Here is a 17,390-nt window from a genome sequence, read left to right on the forward strand (position 1 = left end):
TCCGTTAGGGAAAGAGGGGGCTCAGATTCACAATACTTGCCCTCACCTTCGAGTGGGTACTACAGGTCGAATGAGTGTCTGCACATTTCATGGGTCTACGGGATTAAATGGTTGCCTCCCTGCGTCGGGCTAGCGGGCCGGAGGACGAAGGACCCATATCTCCCCGGTCTCATAACACTTGATCAATTGAGCGGGTTGCCGGAAGGCTTGCACCCCCCATGCTTATTGGGCGTTCTCCGACAAGGCACCTGCGTGCTTGGGGTGGGGCCAGATAAGACGTATTATAATATACCTACAAGCTGCCATTAACTCCAACGTTACCCGGCATCAGACCGTATGACTTCATCTCCCCGAAATTCATCTATGTGAATAGCATCGCAACGAGCTTCCTCGAGAGTTAATGCCGTCTTTTGTCCGTTAGGAAGGTCTCGGGATGCCTCTTCCGCATTTCTATTCCCGCCTATAGTCCGTAGTAACAACGGTGAAGCCTGGAAGTGCGCACGCACGGCGTCCACTCCTAAGGACCTAGATTGCCGGCGTCCGTTGACCCATGTGATCATCAAGGTCATTATAATCTCAGCGTGCGCTGACGAGCCTTGCAGCATAACATGTAAAAGATAGATGAGTGTACCAGAGGGGTGCTGATCGATTGTATGGTGCAAGTGGTCGGTCCTTCGCGACTTGTGTAGCTGTTGTACTTAAGCCCGGGCCTAAGGTTCAGGACACTCAGAATGATTCTAATCACGTGACTTAAATGACGCACCCTTGGTTCAGGTTCAGTCGACGCTCCATCTGCTGCCACTTCTTGAAGTTGGACGACTCTCCTTAGCTTCTGATCATATTCTATGGTGTCGAATGATTTTGGCCCTGCCTCTACACTAGAAGACAGAAGAACCACCGCCGTCATTTCCGCTCCTCTCACTGTTATCTGGGGGTGTTCCCAGCCACGCAACGGCATACATAATTATTAGGTGAGCCTACATCCTTCATTTGCCTTCTGCAAAGATGTTCGAGTAAAAGGGTCGACCTGGACGATGCCACTCTATCTGCTCGCTCTCGCATGGTGGACCTTATCCCGAGCCGCCCGCGCTTCAAAGATGTTCGAAAACCTGATGCGCCACTCCGAGAGTCCAGTGGCGCACCTTAAGGCCGGACACACATTGCACTCCGTCCGAGTAGGGCTCAATCATGGCTGCTAGATCTGGAAAACAATGATCTGCCAGCAAAGGCCGAGTCTACAACTCCGGTGGTCGCACTCTCGGGTTGATGTTCGTCATGGACCGCGGGGGTGCACCGTCTCCGCGTTATGCTAGCCAAGCCTTGTCGGATCGAGCTCAACGCTCGCCCCTCCGACTGGGTGGTATCAGCAGTGGTTTCACCGACGCGATATATCTTGCACGACATAAAGCGCGCGGACTCGAGAGAATGCTCGCGCGTGTGGTTGCGTGCGCATATGGGCTGGTTCGGGGTGCATAAGGACCGGGCGAGGAAGAAGAGATGGTGTGCGAGCGTATCCAGGGCATGAGATCATACAGATTGACCGGACGGTCGCCTGAGCTTTCCGTTTCCTCGTGGACCAGCTGTGTGTCGACAGTACCTTACTAATCACTCTACTCCAGATACCATGGTCTCGTCCTCCGCGTCTGCCATCCTCCGCCTAACGGGATGGTCCTATATTCCCGACCTGGCCACCCGCCAACTCCTCAGCGTCTTCCACCGAGTCTATCCCAACATTTTCCACGGCCCCGCTCCTGCCCCACGAACCCCTCAATATGTTTTACATTATCGCCTCACTTTCGCGGTGGTCGTTCTTGGCTACCTGTCATATAACTTCATTGAAGCCTCTTCGACGATGCGACCGAACTTCTATGAACTATTAGGAGTTGGTCCTGATGCGGATGAGACTGCGTTGAAGCAAGCGTTCCGAAGCTTTGCGAGGAGAAATCACCCCGATCGGGTTGGATCACAAGGAGAAGCACTCTTTGTAGAAGTGAGGGACGCGTATGAAGCCCTGAAGGATCCCATAAAAAGATTTGCATATGATCGGTGAGTATTCATCCCCAATGTTCATTCTATAGGCTCAACTGATGCGCTCGCAGGTTCGGAGCTGATGTACTATCCTGGAGCAAGTGTACCACTGTCCGGGAGTATCTCCGGCATGGCCTCATGCAAGCGTCCGGTTTCCATATTGTAACCGGTGTGATCCTCTTATTGATGGGTGCAGTTGGCAAACCCAGCCCTGTGGCGTTCGTGAGTCGCCGTGTTCGCTCACCAGCGGAAGTCAATCCATTGACGTGTGGCTCCTTTGTGTAGTGGCGATATATCCTCTTTTTCGCTTTGTTTGCTTCCGAACTCACATTACTGCTGGGTCCATCCCCGTCCCCGGCATCCTCCCCCCTGGCCTCCGAAGCTTCTATCTCGCCATCAGGCAATCTCTTGACTTATTTGTTCCCGCGGAGAGTACCCTACCAACACGTACTTTTTCTTCATCAAATTTTCATGTTCATGAGCGTCGCCCTCTCCCGCGTAGCACCGGTTCTGTTCCCCGGCATGCTGGATGATGGAAAGTTGGACACGAAAGTCCTCGTCCAAATGCTCGAGAGAATAGCGTCTCTCACGAAGGGCCTAAACCACGAAGGTTAGCAGAGGGTCTGTCTGCGCGAAATGTCTTGCTAATTCGGTGGTTCAGCGATGATGATGTTGCACACGGAACTTAATGCAATTCATCATACCGATGGTTCTAGTTTCGCTACTCCAAATCTAGTTCCTCAACCTGATCCCGCAATCGTTGAGACACTCACCAAGGAGATGGAGAATATGGCCATCGAGGCGCGACTGGTTCGTGAAGCACATGCCGGTCCGCTCAAGAGTGCATGGGAAGCTGCCATCGCTCGTGGGCGATCTGCCCTCCATATATCGTCGACTCCGGCGACGGCCCCCGTGAATGGCTATGCTGGCAAAGAGAACACGGCACCTGACAGCGAACGAAGCCCATTGAAGAGGTGGTCGAGCAATTGGTGGGAGCGTGCCGGCAAAGTGGCCGTTGAGGACGAGGATGTCGACCCTCCGATGCTGCCAAGCCCCAGCTTGTCGCCAGTGGAAGGCCCAGGTGAACGCCCCGGAGTACTACAGGAACCGAGGCTACCGAGTCCCAGGCCCAGTCCACCGCCCAGCCCCTGGATCTTGGCGGGAGGCGGTAGGACGCCAGTAAAGAGGAAGGAGAGCTACACAAGAGGACGGTCGATATCATACTGAGCCTCCTGCCTACCGCTTTGGTATATATTATCAGCGCTATGTATTCCGCCAATGTATACTGTGTATCATAGAGATGGCAATATGGGTAACTGGAAGCGACCAAGACGCCTATGACTAGTTAAAGTGATTGTCTTGTAGTGGACTTAGTTTCTTTCCCCGTCTTTTATCGGATTTTGGAACCACGCGGCTGGTCCTGAGACATCCTACAGACCAGTAAGAAAATACTGTGAACTGTGGATATATCGGGTCCCTTGTTCCGCATGTCGGGCGCTCCGCCTTGCCTTGTCGCGTTCGAAATTTTGATTTAAGTCCCGGGAAATGAATATATATTGCTCAGGCGCATCGAACATGGTTTACAGCGATAATGGAAACCAGCGCCGTCAGCAATATGCCAAAATCGCGACTGAATAGGATTGAATGCATTTGGGCGTGGCTCCGAGAATCTCAGATCAGACCACATAACTACATGGTGCGTGACATTCCTACCCGTGGTGTACATGTATAACGAGCAGGGTACCACAATCCTATGATTTCATCTTGATTTACACCTACAAAACGCCTCCGATCGCAGAGCGAAGCTTCACCAAATCCCCCGCGCTCGGATCGTCGAACCACTGGATCTTGGTCTGAGGGCGGAACACTAGCGCATGCGACGATGCGCCGAAATGGAACATCCCGAGCTCATCCCCACGATTGACGCGTTGTCCCTCTTCAACCGTCGCCTGACAAGTCGAAATCTCCGTCATGCCAATTGCGATGAAGCACATCAGGCCGATGGACGGGTTATCTGCCTCGATGAAGATGAGCTGGCGCGCCGTGATGGACACGTGATGAATGCAAGCGATCGCAGGAAGGGGTCAGACTGAGGGTCGTTGAGCAGTGCAGGCGACTGCACGAAATACGTTCCGGGGACGTCTACAATTTTGCGTATAGTCCCAGTCACCGGCAATGCCCAACGGTGGTACCCTGTAACCTGAAGGAAGCCCTGGAAGATCGTGCCCCCACGAGTTGTGGGGCGAATTTGTCGTCATTCAGCATATGCTGGAGACTGTACGGCTCGCCCTTGATCCAAAACTCGTCCATCAATTGGACGTCGTTTTGTATATTGTACAAGACGGACTCGCACGCGCCACCAATGATGTCGTTGCGGTCTGGAAGTCCTACGCTTTGGATGCCGAGCTGGAACTCGCGGTTGAAGTAATCGCTCCAGGACGCTTATCCCCAATTTGGCTGACTCGGGTCGGAGACGAAGATCTGCTCGACAGTGAGTCCGGGGAAATCCTTCGTGGTCGCGGTGAGCGCGTCCACATGGAACCATCCACCCGGCTGGTCGGTAAGGACGTTGCGTGAAGCGGGGGATTGCAGAAACTTGGCCCAGCCCTCGAACAGGATTTTGAGCTGCTCGCTGAGCTTCTCAGCAAGGAAGGTAGTGAACCCCCCTTCCGTGTTCATGACTCGAACATGAGCATGTAGATGGGCGGGCCGATGGGCCCAAAAGATGGCGCCTGCTGGAGGACAACATTGAATGCAGAGAGAAGATCGCGATAGTCCTTAATGATAGACTATAAATTTGACAATTAGATCGCCATTCGGCGAAGGCACGCAGTGATCATATGTGCTCACCTGTGCACTTTGTTCGAACATGCGATTGAAGCCCATGTACATGTCTCCGTTGGCTTCGATGAAGTATTTGAAAGCCTTCAGGCTCGGGATCAGAGCATCATCGCGATGGGAGTAGCGCTGATGAGTACGATTCCGTGGTGTCTTATAGGTGGTCCCGAATCTAAACAAGCGCGGTGGAATCATGAATGATTAGTGGCGTCCAGAACGTCTCCTCAAGCACTTTACAACGACGGCCCTGAAATGGAGAACGTCTTGCGTTTGCGTAGACTTCGTGGCAATATGTAAGTCGCGCGCTGCGTGACCTCACGGCAGAGGAGGTTTCAACGTTCGTGGGCAGATAGTGGCGAGATGACGTTGAATACCGGGCCGAGGAACATATCGCATGACGGCAGCTTGACTTCGTCTATTGATGTAGACACGCGAAACATCGGCCAGTCCATGATGTTGCGTTGAACTTGACGGAGGGACCTCTGCCCGGTCCGAACTCGAAGTCAGTCTCCCGAAGGCAGCTTACGCTGCGTGAATGCGAAAATCCAGGGTAAGGGAGAGACGATAGGGCATCGTACTGAGAATCGTGCCTACCGCTCAAGGATATAAGGCTCCTGTGGTTCACGGATATGGCGGCAACATCAGAGAGTCTTGCCTTCAAAACGCCTATCTGACTGTTGACACATGTAGCCAAAGTGATCATTTCGTCGACTTGACGTGGACAGCCACATACCACGTAGCTTCTCTCTGTCTCTCGTTCACGCCTTCGCACCGCGCGGCTGGTCCTGCTAGTACAGCGCATCCTCGACGGCATCCAAGCGGTTTTTGTATCATACCTGGGATGTGGTGTCCGAAACTGCTCTTATGTCTTGCATGCTGGGCGGTTGGCGCGCTCGCACGGGTGGATGAAAGCAAGATCGCGAACAGGACAATAGAACGGGTAAGCGTCATACTTGTCCTGGGCTTCGTGTGGAATGGAATGGAATGGTTATGCTTGCTTGCTTGGACGGAGGGCATTGCGCTCGTTCGCTACGGTCTACGAAGGCATATACTGATCTGTACTCAAGACTGTTCAACTACGGACACACTCCATATATGCGCCGTACATCGACCAAGACCTCCAAAATCGGTGCGGGACATTGCCAGTTCCTTACCCAGTTGGCTGACTATGTCGAATTTTGATTGTAGATGGTGGGACTTCGGTGCTGATGCATACATTGTGCGCGAAATACAACGTGTGGTCAACGGACCGGCATACTCACCTGTACAACACAGAACACAAACAAACACGTTCGTCTTACCCGTGCTCGACCCTCACAAATGGTAATGCACCTGGTGTCAAACGCCTAGCCAATCTATCTACACCTGACACACGTGTAGGGCTGGCTATGGTCGCGGCTGCCGATAACAGCCGCTAATTTCGTTATAGAAGTGGAATTCAAGGTCAGTATACAGTTGTCCCGCGAGTCTTGACACATTCGCTGATCATGTTCCACACTAGATATCAGGAGACTCGACGCATTTATTTGGTGATGGTCTCGCCATCTGGCTGACCAAAGACCGTGCGCAGCCCGGACCGGTATTCGGAAGCATTGGTGGGCACATTCACCGTTAAGATTGCGAGCCTCGCCTAACTCTGTGTTCAGACAGGTTTGACGGGTTGGGTATCTTCATCGATACGTATGTCTATATCCTTGTTTGTTGGTTTTGCGTACGTGATATATTTTGTACGATATCACAGGTATGCAAACAGCCGGCACTCGTACTCCTTCCCTCGTATCATGGCCATTAAGGGCGATGGGAAGACCAATTATGATCTCGGCAATGATGGCGACTCGCAAAGTCTCGGTGCATGCTCGGTGCGTACTTCAGCTATCATATAACAAGTTCCCTCTAAATTCAGCGGTAGGCAAATGTTCGCCGAACGAACGTGGCTACGAAAGCCAAGATCACATACGTGAAGGACGAATATCTCGATGTGGGTTCTTAACTACGTCTTGGAATCTTTGCCTATAAACGTCTCAATTGCTAGGTGAAACTGCAATACAAAGCTTGGGATGACTGGTCCGATTGCTTCACATTGAAGGGACTTTCGCTTCCGATGTCGCCCTTCCTCGGATTTTCAGCTATGACCGGAGACGTGTTCGACAGTCACGAGTTCGTTTCAGTCCTTTTGTATACATCCCTTCCCACTTACGTTTGTTTCCCGTAGCATCATTGCGGTGACGACGTCGTCCGCCATTCTTTCCGCTCCGGATTCCCCTCGCGATAAGATCAGGCCGTTCTCCTTCGGATCTCGCAAATCGTCCGGTTCTGGTTCGTGGATGTGGACGTTCATCAAGCTCGCACTCTTTGTTGCCTTCTGCTACGGCACCTACTACGGTTACCAGACCTACGTTCTCAAGAACGGTGGGCGTGGATTCGGTGGCGGTCATGGCAGAGGCTTCAGCTTTTCGGGATTCGGCTCGAACAGAGGGTTCGGTGGGATGTACAACAGTGGCAAGCGATTCTGAGACCTGCCGGGGCTATTCCTGTGTATATATCCATCTCGCTCTGATGCGTTACTCGCTATCTTATTGAATTACAGCATCTTCAGCGTGAATTCGGGGCTCTCCACCGCTTGCGTTTGATTACTATCTACTGAAATGACTACCTACTAATACTAACTACTAACTACCTACGGATGTGCGATGCTACTACTACTACTACTACTACTGAATGGGTTGACTACTGCTACGAAAATGGGTGATGTGCATGATGATCGACTGCACTATATGGCGGGTATGCAATGCGGTGAGCCGGACGGGTTCAACGTAGATACATGAAGTTGTTGCGATGAAGTACTACTGCTACGAAAGTTGATTCCAGATGCAACGAGAGAACACGAGCCGGGGACGGACACACAAGCAAGCAGAGGCAGGAGTCTGTTATATTACATAGAACCGAAAGCGGAAAAGTATGTCAAGATGTTAACCTCGAAAGCGAGCTGAAACGCGTTCAGACGTTGTAACGGGCCACAAGCCTTTCTTGGATGACCGGAGGGAAGGTTGCCACCTGTGCCTGCCACCCCGCGGGATCAGCTTGTTTGAAGCCCGAGAGCAGTTGCTGGAACATGTTTTGCAGCTCCGGCGACGGTGTGTTCCATCGCACAATAGCGTTGCAGAACCAGAGAATGCTCTGCGCGCCCCGTTGTGAGCTGCCTGCCTCAGCTTTGTTTAACTGGACTCTTACCTTGGCGATGCCGCTGGGGTTCGTCTGCACAAGCGTGCAGAAGCCGCGGAATGCGGAGTCTTTCTCCTCGTTGTCACGGATCTCGTACAAAGCCTGGCACCATTGCTGAGCAAATTCATTGAGGTACGGGGCGACGATGGTCGGGTGCACGAGGCCGATGCGACCGATTGAGACGGCTGCGTTCTCGTGGAGGCTACGAGGGGCCTTGGGATGCAACAGGATTGGGACCAATCGCGAGATGAGCGGGTTCACCCATTGCCTAAACTCAGGGTCATCTATGTTGGCTAGTTGAGACGCACGTTATATAGAGGATACAGCCGACGTTCTTACCTCGACCATATCGGAGGGCGACCTCACCCACGGACCACGCCGCATTGTTGCATGCGCTGATGAACTCAACCTTAGGCTCGGGGTCCAGTTGCTCGATGAGTTCGCTCATGATGCCCGGCATATGCGGTCGTAGCAAGGGGAAGCATCCCATTGCCATATCACCGACGAGCGCGTACGCTGATTGACGGACCGGCGCTTGAGGATGTTTCAGGCAGACCGTCAACAGGTTGAATAGTTGGCTTTGGGCGAGGAACGGTTCGAGTGCCATGCCCAACCCTTGAGTGAGACCCGAAAGAAGATCAAGGGCGACTACTAGGAATTGCCGGTCCGGTTCATCCAGGTCGGAGTTCTGTTGATACTGCTGATATTGGAGAAGGGAGTGGTGGATGATGTTCTGGCAGCGTTCAAAGACCGGGCCGCAGTACGGGAGGAAAGCCGGTCCCATGGCAATGGTCACCGACGCGAGACACTGGAGGGTATAGATATCAACCGAATGCGCCTGTCGGCATCTAAGCGATTCTCACCTCTAGGAGTGGTACCAAATCTTCATCATCATCCTTGAGTTTAGCCCACCTCTTCGTAAGCGGGGGCATCAAGATGTCTACGTATGTAGGGTTCGCCATGGCACGTCCTACAGCGTCCGCAAGCGTGCCAACGGCATCGTATAGTATCAACATGTTCTTGTGTTGGTATTTCTCGAAGGCAAACACCAGGTTTCGCAGCACGGGCTCGAGGTACGGAGCTAGCTCTTGGCCTGCGTCCTCCTCGAGAGTGGCGAACGCACTACAGCCCGCTTCTTGGACGCGCTTGTTGTTGTCCAGGACCATGCGTAAAAGCTACAGCACGATTATCACACGGATTCAACCAAGCGGTGCAAGAGTGCTCACTCCTTCCATAGTAGGAATGAAGAATTGATTCTTATGTTCCTCTGAGCCTCCTTGTGCACACCAGCTGGCGTACCTCCCGAGCGTCCAGCAGGATATTGATCGAACGAGGGGCTATGTATCTCTTCAGTTCGTGGTTGCTTCAAGAACGTGAACCAGACATACTTTGGGATCGTTGAGCGTGCTCAGCAAGTACGGGATCAACGTCGGCAGGTGAGGCTCGATCACCTCGATGCAGCCTGCAGACGGAGATCAGATTGCACGATCCACCCGTTTAACCTTGCTCACCCTCTGCCATGGCTCCAAGCGCAAGGATGGCGCTCTCCCGTTGTAACCAATCCTGGCTCCATAACTTCGCTTTCAGCGGCTCGAGCAAAACATTGAGTAAATCCTGTCCAAATCGTACGGCAAGCACGTCCAACGCCGCCGCCGCACACTTGCGGAGATTCCACTCCGTAGACATCTCATCCGCAAAGTCGTCATCGTCATCGTAGTCATCATCTTCTTCTTCATCCAGTTGCTCTTCGCCGTAGGCTCCCTTCTTGGCCTGTGTGCCCTCACCACCATTGACTGCTTCATGCTCGAAGCCATGAGATTTGCCACCGTAGTGTCTTGGCCTGATGTCGGACTCTTTGTCCGGCACCGCCGAATCGTCTTCGACGTCTGCCTCAAGCCACAGGAGGTCATCCTCGCCGTAAACCATGCAGTCCAGCAGGACAGGCCCGACCTTCGGGAGAAGCGGCGCCAGGTACGGAGCGAGCTCAGAGTCCTCAGCGAACGTGAGCCAAAACTCGCAAGCCTCAAGCGCAACGTTCTCGTTCTGGTCCTTCGTCGAGTATAGCATGTATTCAGCCACATTGTGCATCTCCGGCATAAGTTTTTCGGGGCGGGAGGCCAGGAGGAGCACGAGGGCTTGACAAACGTGCCTCCGCACACCCGGGTCGTCGTCCGACGCACGCTTGAAGAGGCATGCAATGAAGGCGTCGAGGTGCGCCCAAAGGCTCTGGGATTGGATTGGGACGAAGTATGCCAAACACGCGATGGCGTGGGAGCGCATTTTAGCCGAGGGGTGTTCGGAGAGTTGCATGAACTTGGGGATCATGAAATCGAGTGGGCGCTGGCCGTTGATGTCGATGTCCATCTTGCGGGGATAGTCTTCGCACGCCTTCTCCAACGCATTGAATGCGGCCTGTTGAGAGACGTGAAACCTTTGATATTTGCGCCTAGCGGAAGATGTATGCGCCACATACCTCTTGCTGATCTGCATCAGCCGAGTCTAACGTGGCGAACAGGTGCTGCAGACACTCCGGCCAGTTCTTCGGTTCTAAAGTTCCGAGGAACGCGACGATATCCTGTCCAGCAGCGTTGCGAACGAGGACAGAGGGGTCGTTGAACGCCTGGAGGATGGAAGTCTTAACAAATGCAGCGACCTCGGGTGATGATTGTAAGATGAGCTTCGCGTTGTTCTTGAGCAAGTAGCCGGCTATTGTGCGGATACGCTCATGCTGTGCGGGCATATGGGCCAGGATATACGCGAGATATGCGATGTAGTCAGCTACGCGCGTAAATTCGCTCAATTTCTGAATATGAGATGAGTATGCATTCAGCAATGCGTGATTGACGCCACTAACTTGAGTGATAGCTCGTTGAATGGCTGCGTTGTGGGTGTCCATGGAGTCACTGATGGTTTGAAGGATCGTCTGAAGACCCCCTTGATCGGGCGCCCATGTCGACATGGTTATAGCGGTCAAATACGCGCTTGCTAGTTCGAAGAAGTTCTTAAGTCCAGTGTCGGGCACAAAGGTTGGTGGTGACGGGGATGTTGGGCACAACGCGTACGTTCGCCGGTACTCGAGCAAATGATTGTCGAGGAATCAGTGGACCGTGACCGTGCGAACAGCTCTGACAACAACCACGTGATCCCGCCACCCCGGTCCCCAGTCTCCGCCCCTTCGTGGACACCGATACGAAGCATCAAAGTCCCGTCGAACACGTTCACCGCCGATGCAACCACAAAGGGAATAGTGTGTGCGCGTGCGCAGCGCTATCTGCTATCTGATGCCGTCGTTTGGGTTCTCGCCAGGGTCACTGGGAATCGGTCAAAGCGGTAACCACGGATGGACCGTCATCCATTAGCAAGTGCTATGCGACTACAACGAGGCTATGCCAATGCAGCCGTGGTATGCAAGTCCATATTGTTTGCAGCTTGTAGAAATCTATGGTCAAGGAGGCGCGTTTCAACGATGCAGGGGTCATCCATATGCTGCGGGTCCAACTTCAGCCGGGCCATCAGAAGCTCATCTTAAATCTCCTCATAAGTATGCAACTGAATGGTATAATGCCGAATGTGTCCGACACGGTCTTCCAAGCGGCTTGCCTCTCGACTAGAACACGCTCATTTTCGTGGCCAGGCTTCCAGCTGGTACACGCTGGCTTCAGACTTCCTCAGCGCTCGCTGCCAGCCCGTTGCATGGCAAGCATGAATAGTCTCTCAGAGATGTCTGTTTGCCGTCGGCTTATGATTGTGACTGGGCTGCCGCCGAAAGCAGATTACTTTGAAGGGACCGGTCTCGAACGCACGGGCGTGTATCGATCCCGCGGATGATCACCCGGAAGCCGCGGACGGATGTCTGATGTCGTTCGGAGAGATCTCATTTATCGAGCATTTATCATGCGTCCGGGACGAGAAAGCGGCGAACGCTCTGGGAATTGGTCATGGAAATGTACGTTTTCCCGCTCGACAACGATCCGCGACCAGCAGCTGTAGTCTATGGCGCTGGAATATCAACTCTATTGCTGGGAATGCGTACTGAACGCCAGTGTTTGAATGGACAGCGGCCGAGTGACAGCTCAACTAGAGAAACTACGGCGCCACCGGTTCAGATCGCTCGGCGGCGTCTGTCGGCACCGGAGCAACAATGCTAGACTCGACTGGCGTCGCCGTCCCGGACGCAGGTGCTCCAACGCCGGGAGCCGGGACCAGATTAAGTTGATCTGGCTGCTTGAAGTACTCGGCGAAGAATTTACGCCATGGACCCTTCGACGGCACGAAGTGACCTATCAGAAGAAAGATATTTCAATGCTGTCCCGGCCCCGCGAAAGAGCGCCACGAACCGCCATCGTGCTCCACGACCCTTTTCACTAGTGAGAGCTCCAGGAGAGTGCGAGCGCGTTCTTCGGTCACAACAATGTCGTTTTTGCCAAGGACGTGGAGAGTCGGCGTGGAGTATCCTGACTCGAAGATAGCCGCAGGCAAGTCCCCGCGGGGGAGAAAACCTGCTACAGATACGCAGAATTTGCTAACGAGGGTTATCCTCACGAACGAAATGAAGGACGAGCGCGAGCTTACAAGGGTGGGTGAGGAGGCTTTCCGTCAACCAAGAATTCAGGATAGCGCTCTGGCCGCTCTAACTGATGGGTGTGAGCAGGCTGTTGGATCAGCTGGGTATGCCACTCACGAGCGCCGTCAGCACCGCTGCCATAGCAGCACCTTGGCTAAGGGGGTTTGACGATGATGAGCATACGTACATGGGTCTATCACCACACACAACTCATTCATGGCTCACCTGAAACCAAGAACACCCTGTCAGCACGGAAGCATTAGCTTAGAGTCACAATGGCGAGGATGGGAGGTGCCTCATAGGTTTCGGCCTTCAGGATGTCCCTCAGCGTCGCCAGGGAGTCCGTGAGCTCTTTCGACTCCGTTTCTTGAGGGGTAGCCTTCCACCATGCTCGAGGAAGGAGTGCTGGATCCGCAGCATCGGCTGATGCCTCAGCAGCACCTTGAGAAAAAGGTCACTATGGGAGCATACGCGATATTGCGAGCATGAGCCCCACCCAAGCTTGCAAGCGATGACGACTTGTCTTCCTCTGCTGGAGTGCCGAACGTCGCCGCGATATCGGTGGGTGTCAGGATCGTCGGTGCATCCACGAACACTGGACGGCGACGGCTCAGCCAGGGGCATGAGACGGCGCAAACATAAAATGCGCACCGAAATCGATGTCTTTGGGACAAGCCTTGCGCATAGCTGCCACCTGTGGGAAATCGGGGTTACGATGAAGCTCCCGGTTGAAGGTTGCGGAGTGTGCTCGCCCGCTTGCTGAAGATGCTTGCGCTTTGGGTGTATCTACGAGGTGCATGAGACATGTGCACATGGCGGCTTAAACCCAGCGATGAGATGCTCACCCATGCAACATAAGAATTTTACGGCTTGGTTTAGACATGGTGTGCACGAGAGGAGATTATAGATACAAGTTCGTGAAGGATGAGTTGTGGCGTGCGGTTAGGACAATGAGGTCGAGGAGTCGAAGTGCTATTCTAACGATATCTCTGCAATCTTTCTATGAGTGGGATCCGGAGGCAAGTCAACCGGGGTGATCGCGGCTCCCTCCTCAAACTGAAGCCGCCGGCCAGAGACGGCACAGCCACCACACCGGCTCAAAATCCGTCGTGGCGTTGTCGTTGCCTCTGTTCGACTTTCCTTGTCAGATTGTTGGTCCCTCGCTATAGTCATCATGGCTCCTCCGCTTGCAGACATTCTGCATAGAGGCGTGACCACAACTCTGGCCGCCATCACCGTCTGGGGTTTATACGCTGGTGTCTCTATCCACCAGGACACGTTACGAAGGGGTCGTGGTCCGTAAATTCCCTGGTAGCGAGTCGCCATCCAACCTGACCTTTCGCAGAGGTATTGACCTAATCATGAATTTTCGGCCCGAAAGCTCATTGCGTCGGGACTTGCTGGTATTAGCTGGTAGCCAAACAAGAAGCGGAGGCAGCGAAACACGCAGAGGTTCGTTCGCACTTCGGTCTGAATCGTCTCGCCTCTCGGGACTTACGATATGGATAGCTCGGGCAGCTGACGCATTTGGATGAGGCACGCGAACAAGCTCTCGCTGAAGCGGCCACCAACGCCCTTTTACCTTCGAGCAAATCTGCATGAAACGGATAAGGTGTGCAACACCGTTAAGTCGTACCTATGTATGTGCTTACGATCATCCACACTCAGTCATATCGCGTGTGTGCCATCACATCGAGTGCACGGACTACCGTATGATATGCGCCATCTGTCCGCCTTACTCACTGTCAAATGGCGGAGATTGCGTGTGACCACGAGCTCGAGCCGGAGCGCCGAGGTCTGTTTTTTCCCCATCGGGGCCACACCGGTGCACCGCGCTGCATCATCGGGTTGTGGGTCAGAAGCGGTTGTCCTGTCGTCGTTAGCGCTGCCCTGTATCGTACCGAAGTCATCTAATAGAGAATGTACAGCATCGTACGTTTGGGGAGTCGTTTGCCTCCATGTGCAGCGCCTGCTGCGCGCCACGATGCCATCTCGGGACGGCTGCGGTGGGGCGGCTCTGCCACAATGTAAACAGCCGCAAATAGCGTACCTTATCAGTCGCGGAAGCTGACGACGCGTTCCCTCCAACCCCCACCATGCCTTCATTCCTGTCCTTGTCACTGCTGGCCGCGTCCGCGGCGACGGTGGCGTTCGCCAAACCGCTGTCCACTTACCCTTACTCCACGCCGCGCGAGCGCTCGCAGTTCAAGGTCGCCCCGCTGCATGTGGAGGAGCATCCCCATGGCACCGTGAACAACTCGTACATTGTCATGCTGAAGAGCGACCTACCGCCGGCGCTCATGCAGAACCACATGAACTTCCTGCAGGCGACGCACGAGGCGAACTCGGCGCTCGCCGGCGACGCGTTTTCCGGCGTGTCTCAGGTGTACGACGGTCACGTCAAGGGCTACGCGGGCAAGTTCAGCGACGACACTCTTGACGCTATCCGAACCATGCCCGAGGTGGAATACGTTGAGCGTGATCAGATTGTCCGCACCCAAGATGTTCCGAGTCTTGCGAGTCACGCAACCCAGAAGAACGCTCCTTGGGTGAGTCATCGGACTATCATGCCTGTGATTGAGGTGACTTAGGTTACATCCTCATAGGGCCTTGCGCGTGTCAGCCATCGTAAGAGGCTCTCCCTAGGTACCTTCAGCAAGTACGAATTCGAGGAGAATGGTGGCGAGGGAGTCGACGTTTACGTTATCGACACCGGGATCAACGTTGACCACGTCGAGTTCGAGGGTCGCGCGTCGTGGGGGAAGACCATGCCCCAGAACGACCAGGACATCGATGGTAACGGCCATGGCACCCACTGCGCTGGCACCATCGCTTCCCGCGCGTACGGTGTTGCGAAGGCTGCGCACGTGATTGCGGTGAAGGTCCTCGGCACCAACGGCAGCGGCACCATGTCAGACGTCGTCGGCGGTGTTGTATGGGCTGCACAACAAGCGACGGCGAAGATGCAGGCCGCTGAGAAGGAGTACGCTAAGACTGGCACAACCAAGCACAAGGGCTCTGTCGCGAACATGTCGCTCGGTGGTGGCAAGTCCAGGGCTCTTGACGACGCTGTCAACCGGGCAGTTGAAGGCGGTATGCATTTCGCGGTCGCGGCTGGTACGTCCCCTTTGTTATCTTCATCGAATGCCGTTTGATTTCGTGTATCAGGTAACGACAACCGCGACGCTTGCAACTACTCCCCTGCTGCGGCTGAGAAGGCTGTGACCGTTGGTGCTTCCACTCTCATGGACGAGCGCGCGTACTTCTCCAACCACGGCAAGTGCGTCGACGTCCTTGCCCCAGGTCTGAACATCAAGTCTACCTGGATTGGCAGCGAGGAGGCTACCAACGTCATCTCTGGTACTTCTATGGCGTCGCCTCATACGGCCGGCATGCTCGCGTACCTTCTGTCGCTTTACCCTTCGCAGACGTTCAACCCCGACCTGAACGAATTTGTGCCGTCTCAGATGAACAGCGAACGCACCGCCCCCAGCACATTCGCGACCATGTACTCCATCGCGCATGCAAGCCTCCCCAGCTGGGCCGTTACCTTCCTTCCCCCTCCGCAATTAGTCGCGTCCCTGGAGGCGGCTCCCACTGGCCCCAAGACCCTTTCCCCTGCGCAACTGAAAGCGGCCCTCATTGCTCTTTCCAGCAAGGACGTGTTTGCAGAGCTCCCCGACGGCACTCCAAACTTGTTGATCTTCAACAACGCCACTGCATAGGGTGACCGTTTCACGATCCGTCACGATCCAGGATATCAGCATGGTCGGGGTGCAGCCCACCCTATTCCCGACTCTGTACAGTACATAGCGGTCTCAAGCATGTTTCAGTCTTTTCAGCAATATATTAGCAATAAACATACGTGATACGCAGAAGGGATATGATTTAATACGGTTGCAAGTACTTTTTAGTGCGTGCGCGACTCCTACCCGGCATCGTCTTGGCTGTAGTCGGATGGCAGAAAACCACACGTTCCGTAGGTCCCATCATGCACTCTTGCAAGGAATTCTTGTATGAGTTCTTCGAATGGGGCAAAGGCTTTTCCGAAGTCTGCGCCGGATTTCAGGTCGAACGCCGGAGGTTCCTGGCCCTCATCTGACTGCCAAATGCTTGACAATGCTTGCTCAAGTTCTCGCCAATCCACGCTGTGCCTCGAAGGAATGGGACCGTGGGTATCACCCTGTGTAATTCCAATTAGCACAATCAATGGATATAGCCTCATCCCATTTACCAAAGTTTGTTGTTGTAGCTGGCTAAGCGGTGCAGATGTCGCGGTCTTGTAAGAACCCCTAGATCGTGGTACCTTAGGCGGGTACCGAACCGTCGTGGTTGTTAGACTTGGCGTAAAGTCTGTCGTTGTAGTCTAGGCTGTGTCGTGTGACTTAGGCGTGAGAGTTAAGACTCTAGGCGCACTAGGTCGAGTGGGGGTTGTTGTTGTGGTCGCGGTGTCTTAGTCTTAGTACTGAGAGGCCGTAACCGAACCGTCAATCGTTATAGCGCTAAGGGCGTGTATAACAGATGGACGAGCTGAAGTCCATCGACTTCAGCTAGCGTCTTATATACTACTATACAAGTACTGTACTAGAACCTTCCAGTACCTACCATAACGTTCTATACTATTCTACAATGTTCCTTATGAGTCACAGTCGAGTCATAACCTGAGTCACTACAAGTCCTAGAACCTTCAGGCGCATTCCAGCGCCTTCTACAAGGTTCTACTCTATTCTGCGTGTCA

The 17,390-nt window shown here is 53.9% G+C and overlaps 7 protein-coding genes across 7 annotated transcripts; 4 read left to right on the top strand and 3 right to left on the bottom strand.

Moving 5' to 3' along the window:
* The first annotated feature begins 923 nt into the window (after positions 1-923).
* Positions 924-3,333, top strand: PUNSTDRAFT_90265 (DnaJ-domain-containing protein). Its single transcript, XM_007386011.1, has 4 exons — positions 924-2,046; positions 2,100-2,250; positions 2,314-2,638; positions 2,690-3,333. Exons 1-4 carry the CDS (start codon positions 1,625-1,627, stop codon positions 3,253-3,255), a joined length of 1,464 nt encoding a protein of 487 aa, XP_007386073.1. The 5' UTR covers positions 924-1,624; the 3' UTR covers positions 3,256-3,333.
* Positions 3,334-3,803: 470 nt separating this feature from the next.
* Positions 3,804-5,061, bottom strand: PUNSTDRAFT_136447 (uncharacterized protein; the record flags this gene model as incomplete). Its single annotated transcript, XM_007386012.1, has 4 exons — positions 3,804-4,042; positions 4,491-4,660; positions 4,717-4,817; positions 4,879-5,061. The coding sequence occupies 4 exons, from the start codon at positions 5,059-5,061 to the stop codon at positions 3,804-3,806; spliced, it is 693 nt and encodes a 230-aa protein (XP_007386074.1).
* A 566-nt stretch (positions 5,062-5,627) lies between these two features.
* Positions 5,628-7,449, top strand: PUNSTDRAFT_54009 (concanavalin A-like lectin/glucanase). The gene is made up of 11 exons (XM_007386013.1): positions 5,628-5,806; positions 5,934-5,995; positions 6,055-6,085; positions 6,142-6,189; positions 6,247-6,309; positions 6,368-6,461; positions 6,513-6,546; positions 6,608-6,725; positions 6,776-6,844; positions 6,899-7,023; positions 7,079-7,449. The coding sequence occupies exons 1-11, from the start codon at positions 5,708-5,710 to the stop codon at positions 7,377-7,379; spliced, it is 1,044 nt and encodes a 347-aa protein (XP_007386075.1). The 5' UTR covers positions 5,628-5,707; the 3' UTR covers positions 7,380-7,449.
* A 15-nt stretch (positions 7,450-7,464) lies between these two features.
* On the bottom strand, positions 7,465-11,126 carry PUNSTDRAFT_105695 (ARM repeat-containing protein). The gene is made up of 9 exons (XM_007386014.1): positions 10,943-11,126; positions 10,562-10,891; positions 9,600-10,500; positions 9,477-9,550; positions 9,315-9,425; positions 8,952-9,263; positions 8,428-8,896; positions 8,098-8,372; positions 7,465-8,043 (listed from the first exon to the last, which is right to left on the bottom strand). The coding sequence occupies exons 1-9, from the start codon at positions 11,045-11,047 to the stop codon at positions 7,864-7,866; spliced, it is 2,757 nt and encodes a 918-aa protein (XP_007386076.1). The 5' UTR covers positions 11,048-11,126; the 3' UTR covers positions 7,465-7,863.
* Positions 11,127-12,017: 891 nt separating this feature from the next.
* PUNSTDRAFT_54011 (uncharacterized protein) lies at positions 12,018-13,650 on the bottom strand. The gene is made up of 10 exons (XM_007386015.1): positions 13,498-13,650; positions 13,405-13,438; positions 13,304-13,346; positions 13,149-13,247; positions 12,948-13,093; positions 12,878-12,894; positions 12,770-12,806; positions 12,661-12,722; positions 12,426-12,610; positions 12,018-12,368 (listed from the first exon to the last, which is right to left on the bottom strand). The coding sequence occupies exons 1-10, from the start codon at positions 13,533-13,535 to the stop codon at positions 12,175-12,177; spliced, it is 855 nt and encodes a 284-aa protein (XP_007386077.1). The 5' UTR covers positions 13,536-13,650; the 3' UTR covers positions 12,018-12,174.
* Positions 13,651-13,811: 161 nt separating this feature from the next.
* On the top strand, positions 13,812-14,638 carry PUNSTDRAFT_54012 (uncharacterized protein). The gene is made up of 4 exons (XM_007386016.1): positions 13,812-13,947; positions 14,061-14,104; positions 14,162-14,264; positions 14,321-14,638. Exons 1-3 carry the CDS (start codon positions 13,827-13,829, stop codon positions 14,252-14,254), a joined length of 258 nt encoding a protein of 85 aa, XP_007386078.1. The 5' UTR covers positions 13,812-13,826; the 3' UTR covers positions 14,255-14,264; positions 14,321-14,638.
* Positions 14,639-14,741: 103 nt separating this feature from the next.
* PUNSTDRAFT_121757 (uncharacterized protein) lies at positions 14,742-16,522 on the top strand. The gene is made up of 3 exons (XM_007386017.1): positions 14,742-15,201; positions 15,259-15,769; positions 15,821-16,522. Exons 1-3 carry the CDS (start codon positions 14,749-14,751, stop codon positions 16,375-16,377), a joined length of 1,521 nt encoding a protein of 506 aa, XP_007386079.1. The 5' UTR covers positions 14,742-14,748; the 3' UTR covers positions 16,378-16,522.
* The last annotated feature ends 868 nt before the right edge of the window (positions 16,523-17,390 follow it).

The sequence above is a fragment of the Punctularia strigosozonata genome (assembly GCF_000264995.1).
Source record: "Punctularia strigosozonata HHB-11173 SS5 unplaced genomic scaffold PUNSTscaffold_10, whole genome shotgun sequence".
Taxonomy (NCBI): domain Eukaryota; kingdom Fungi; phylum Basidiomycota; class Agaricomycetes; order Corticiales; family Punctulariaceae; genus Punctularia; species Punctularia strigosozonata.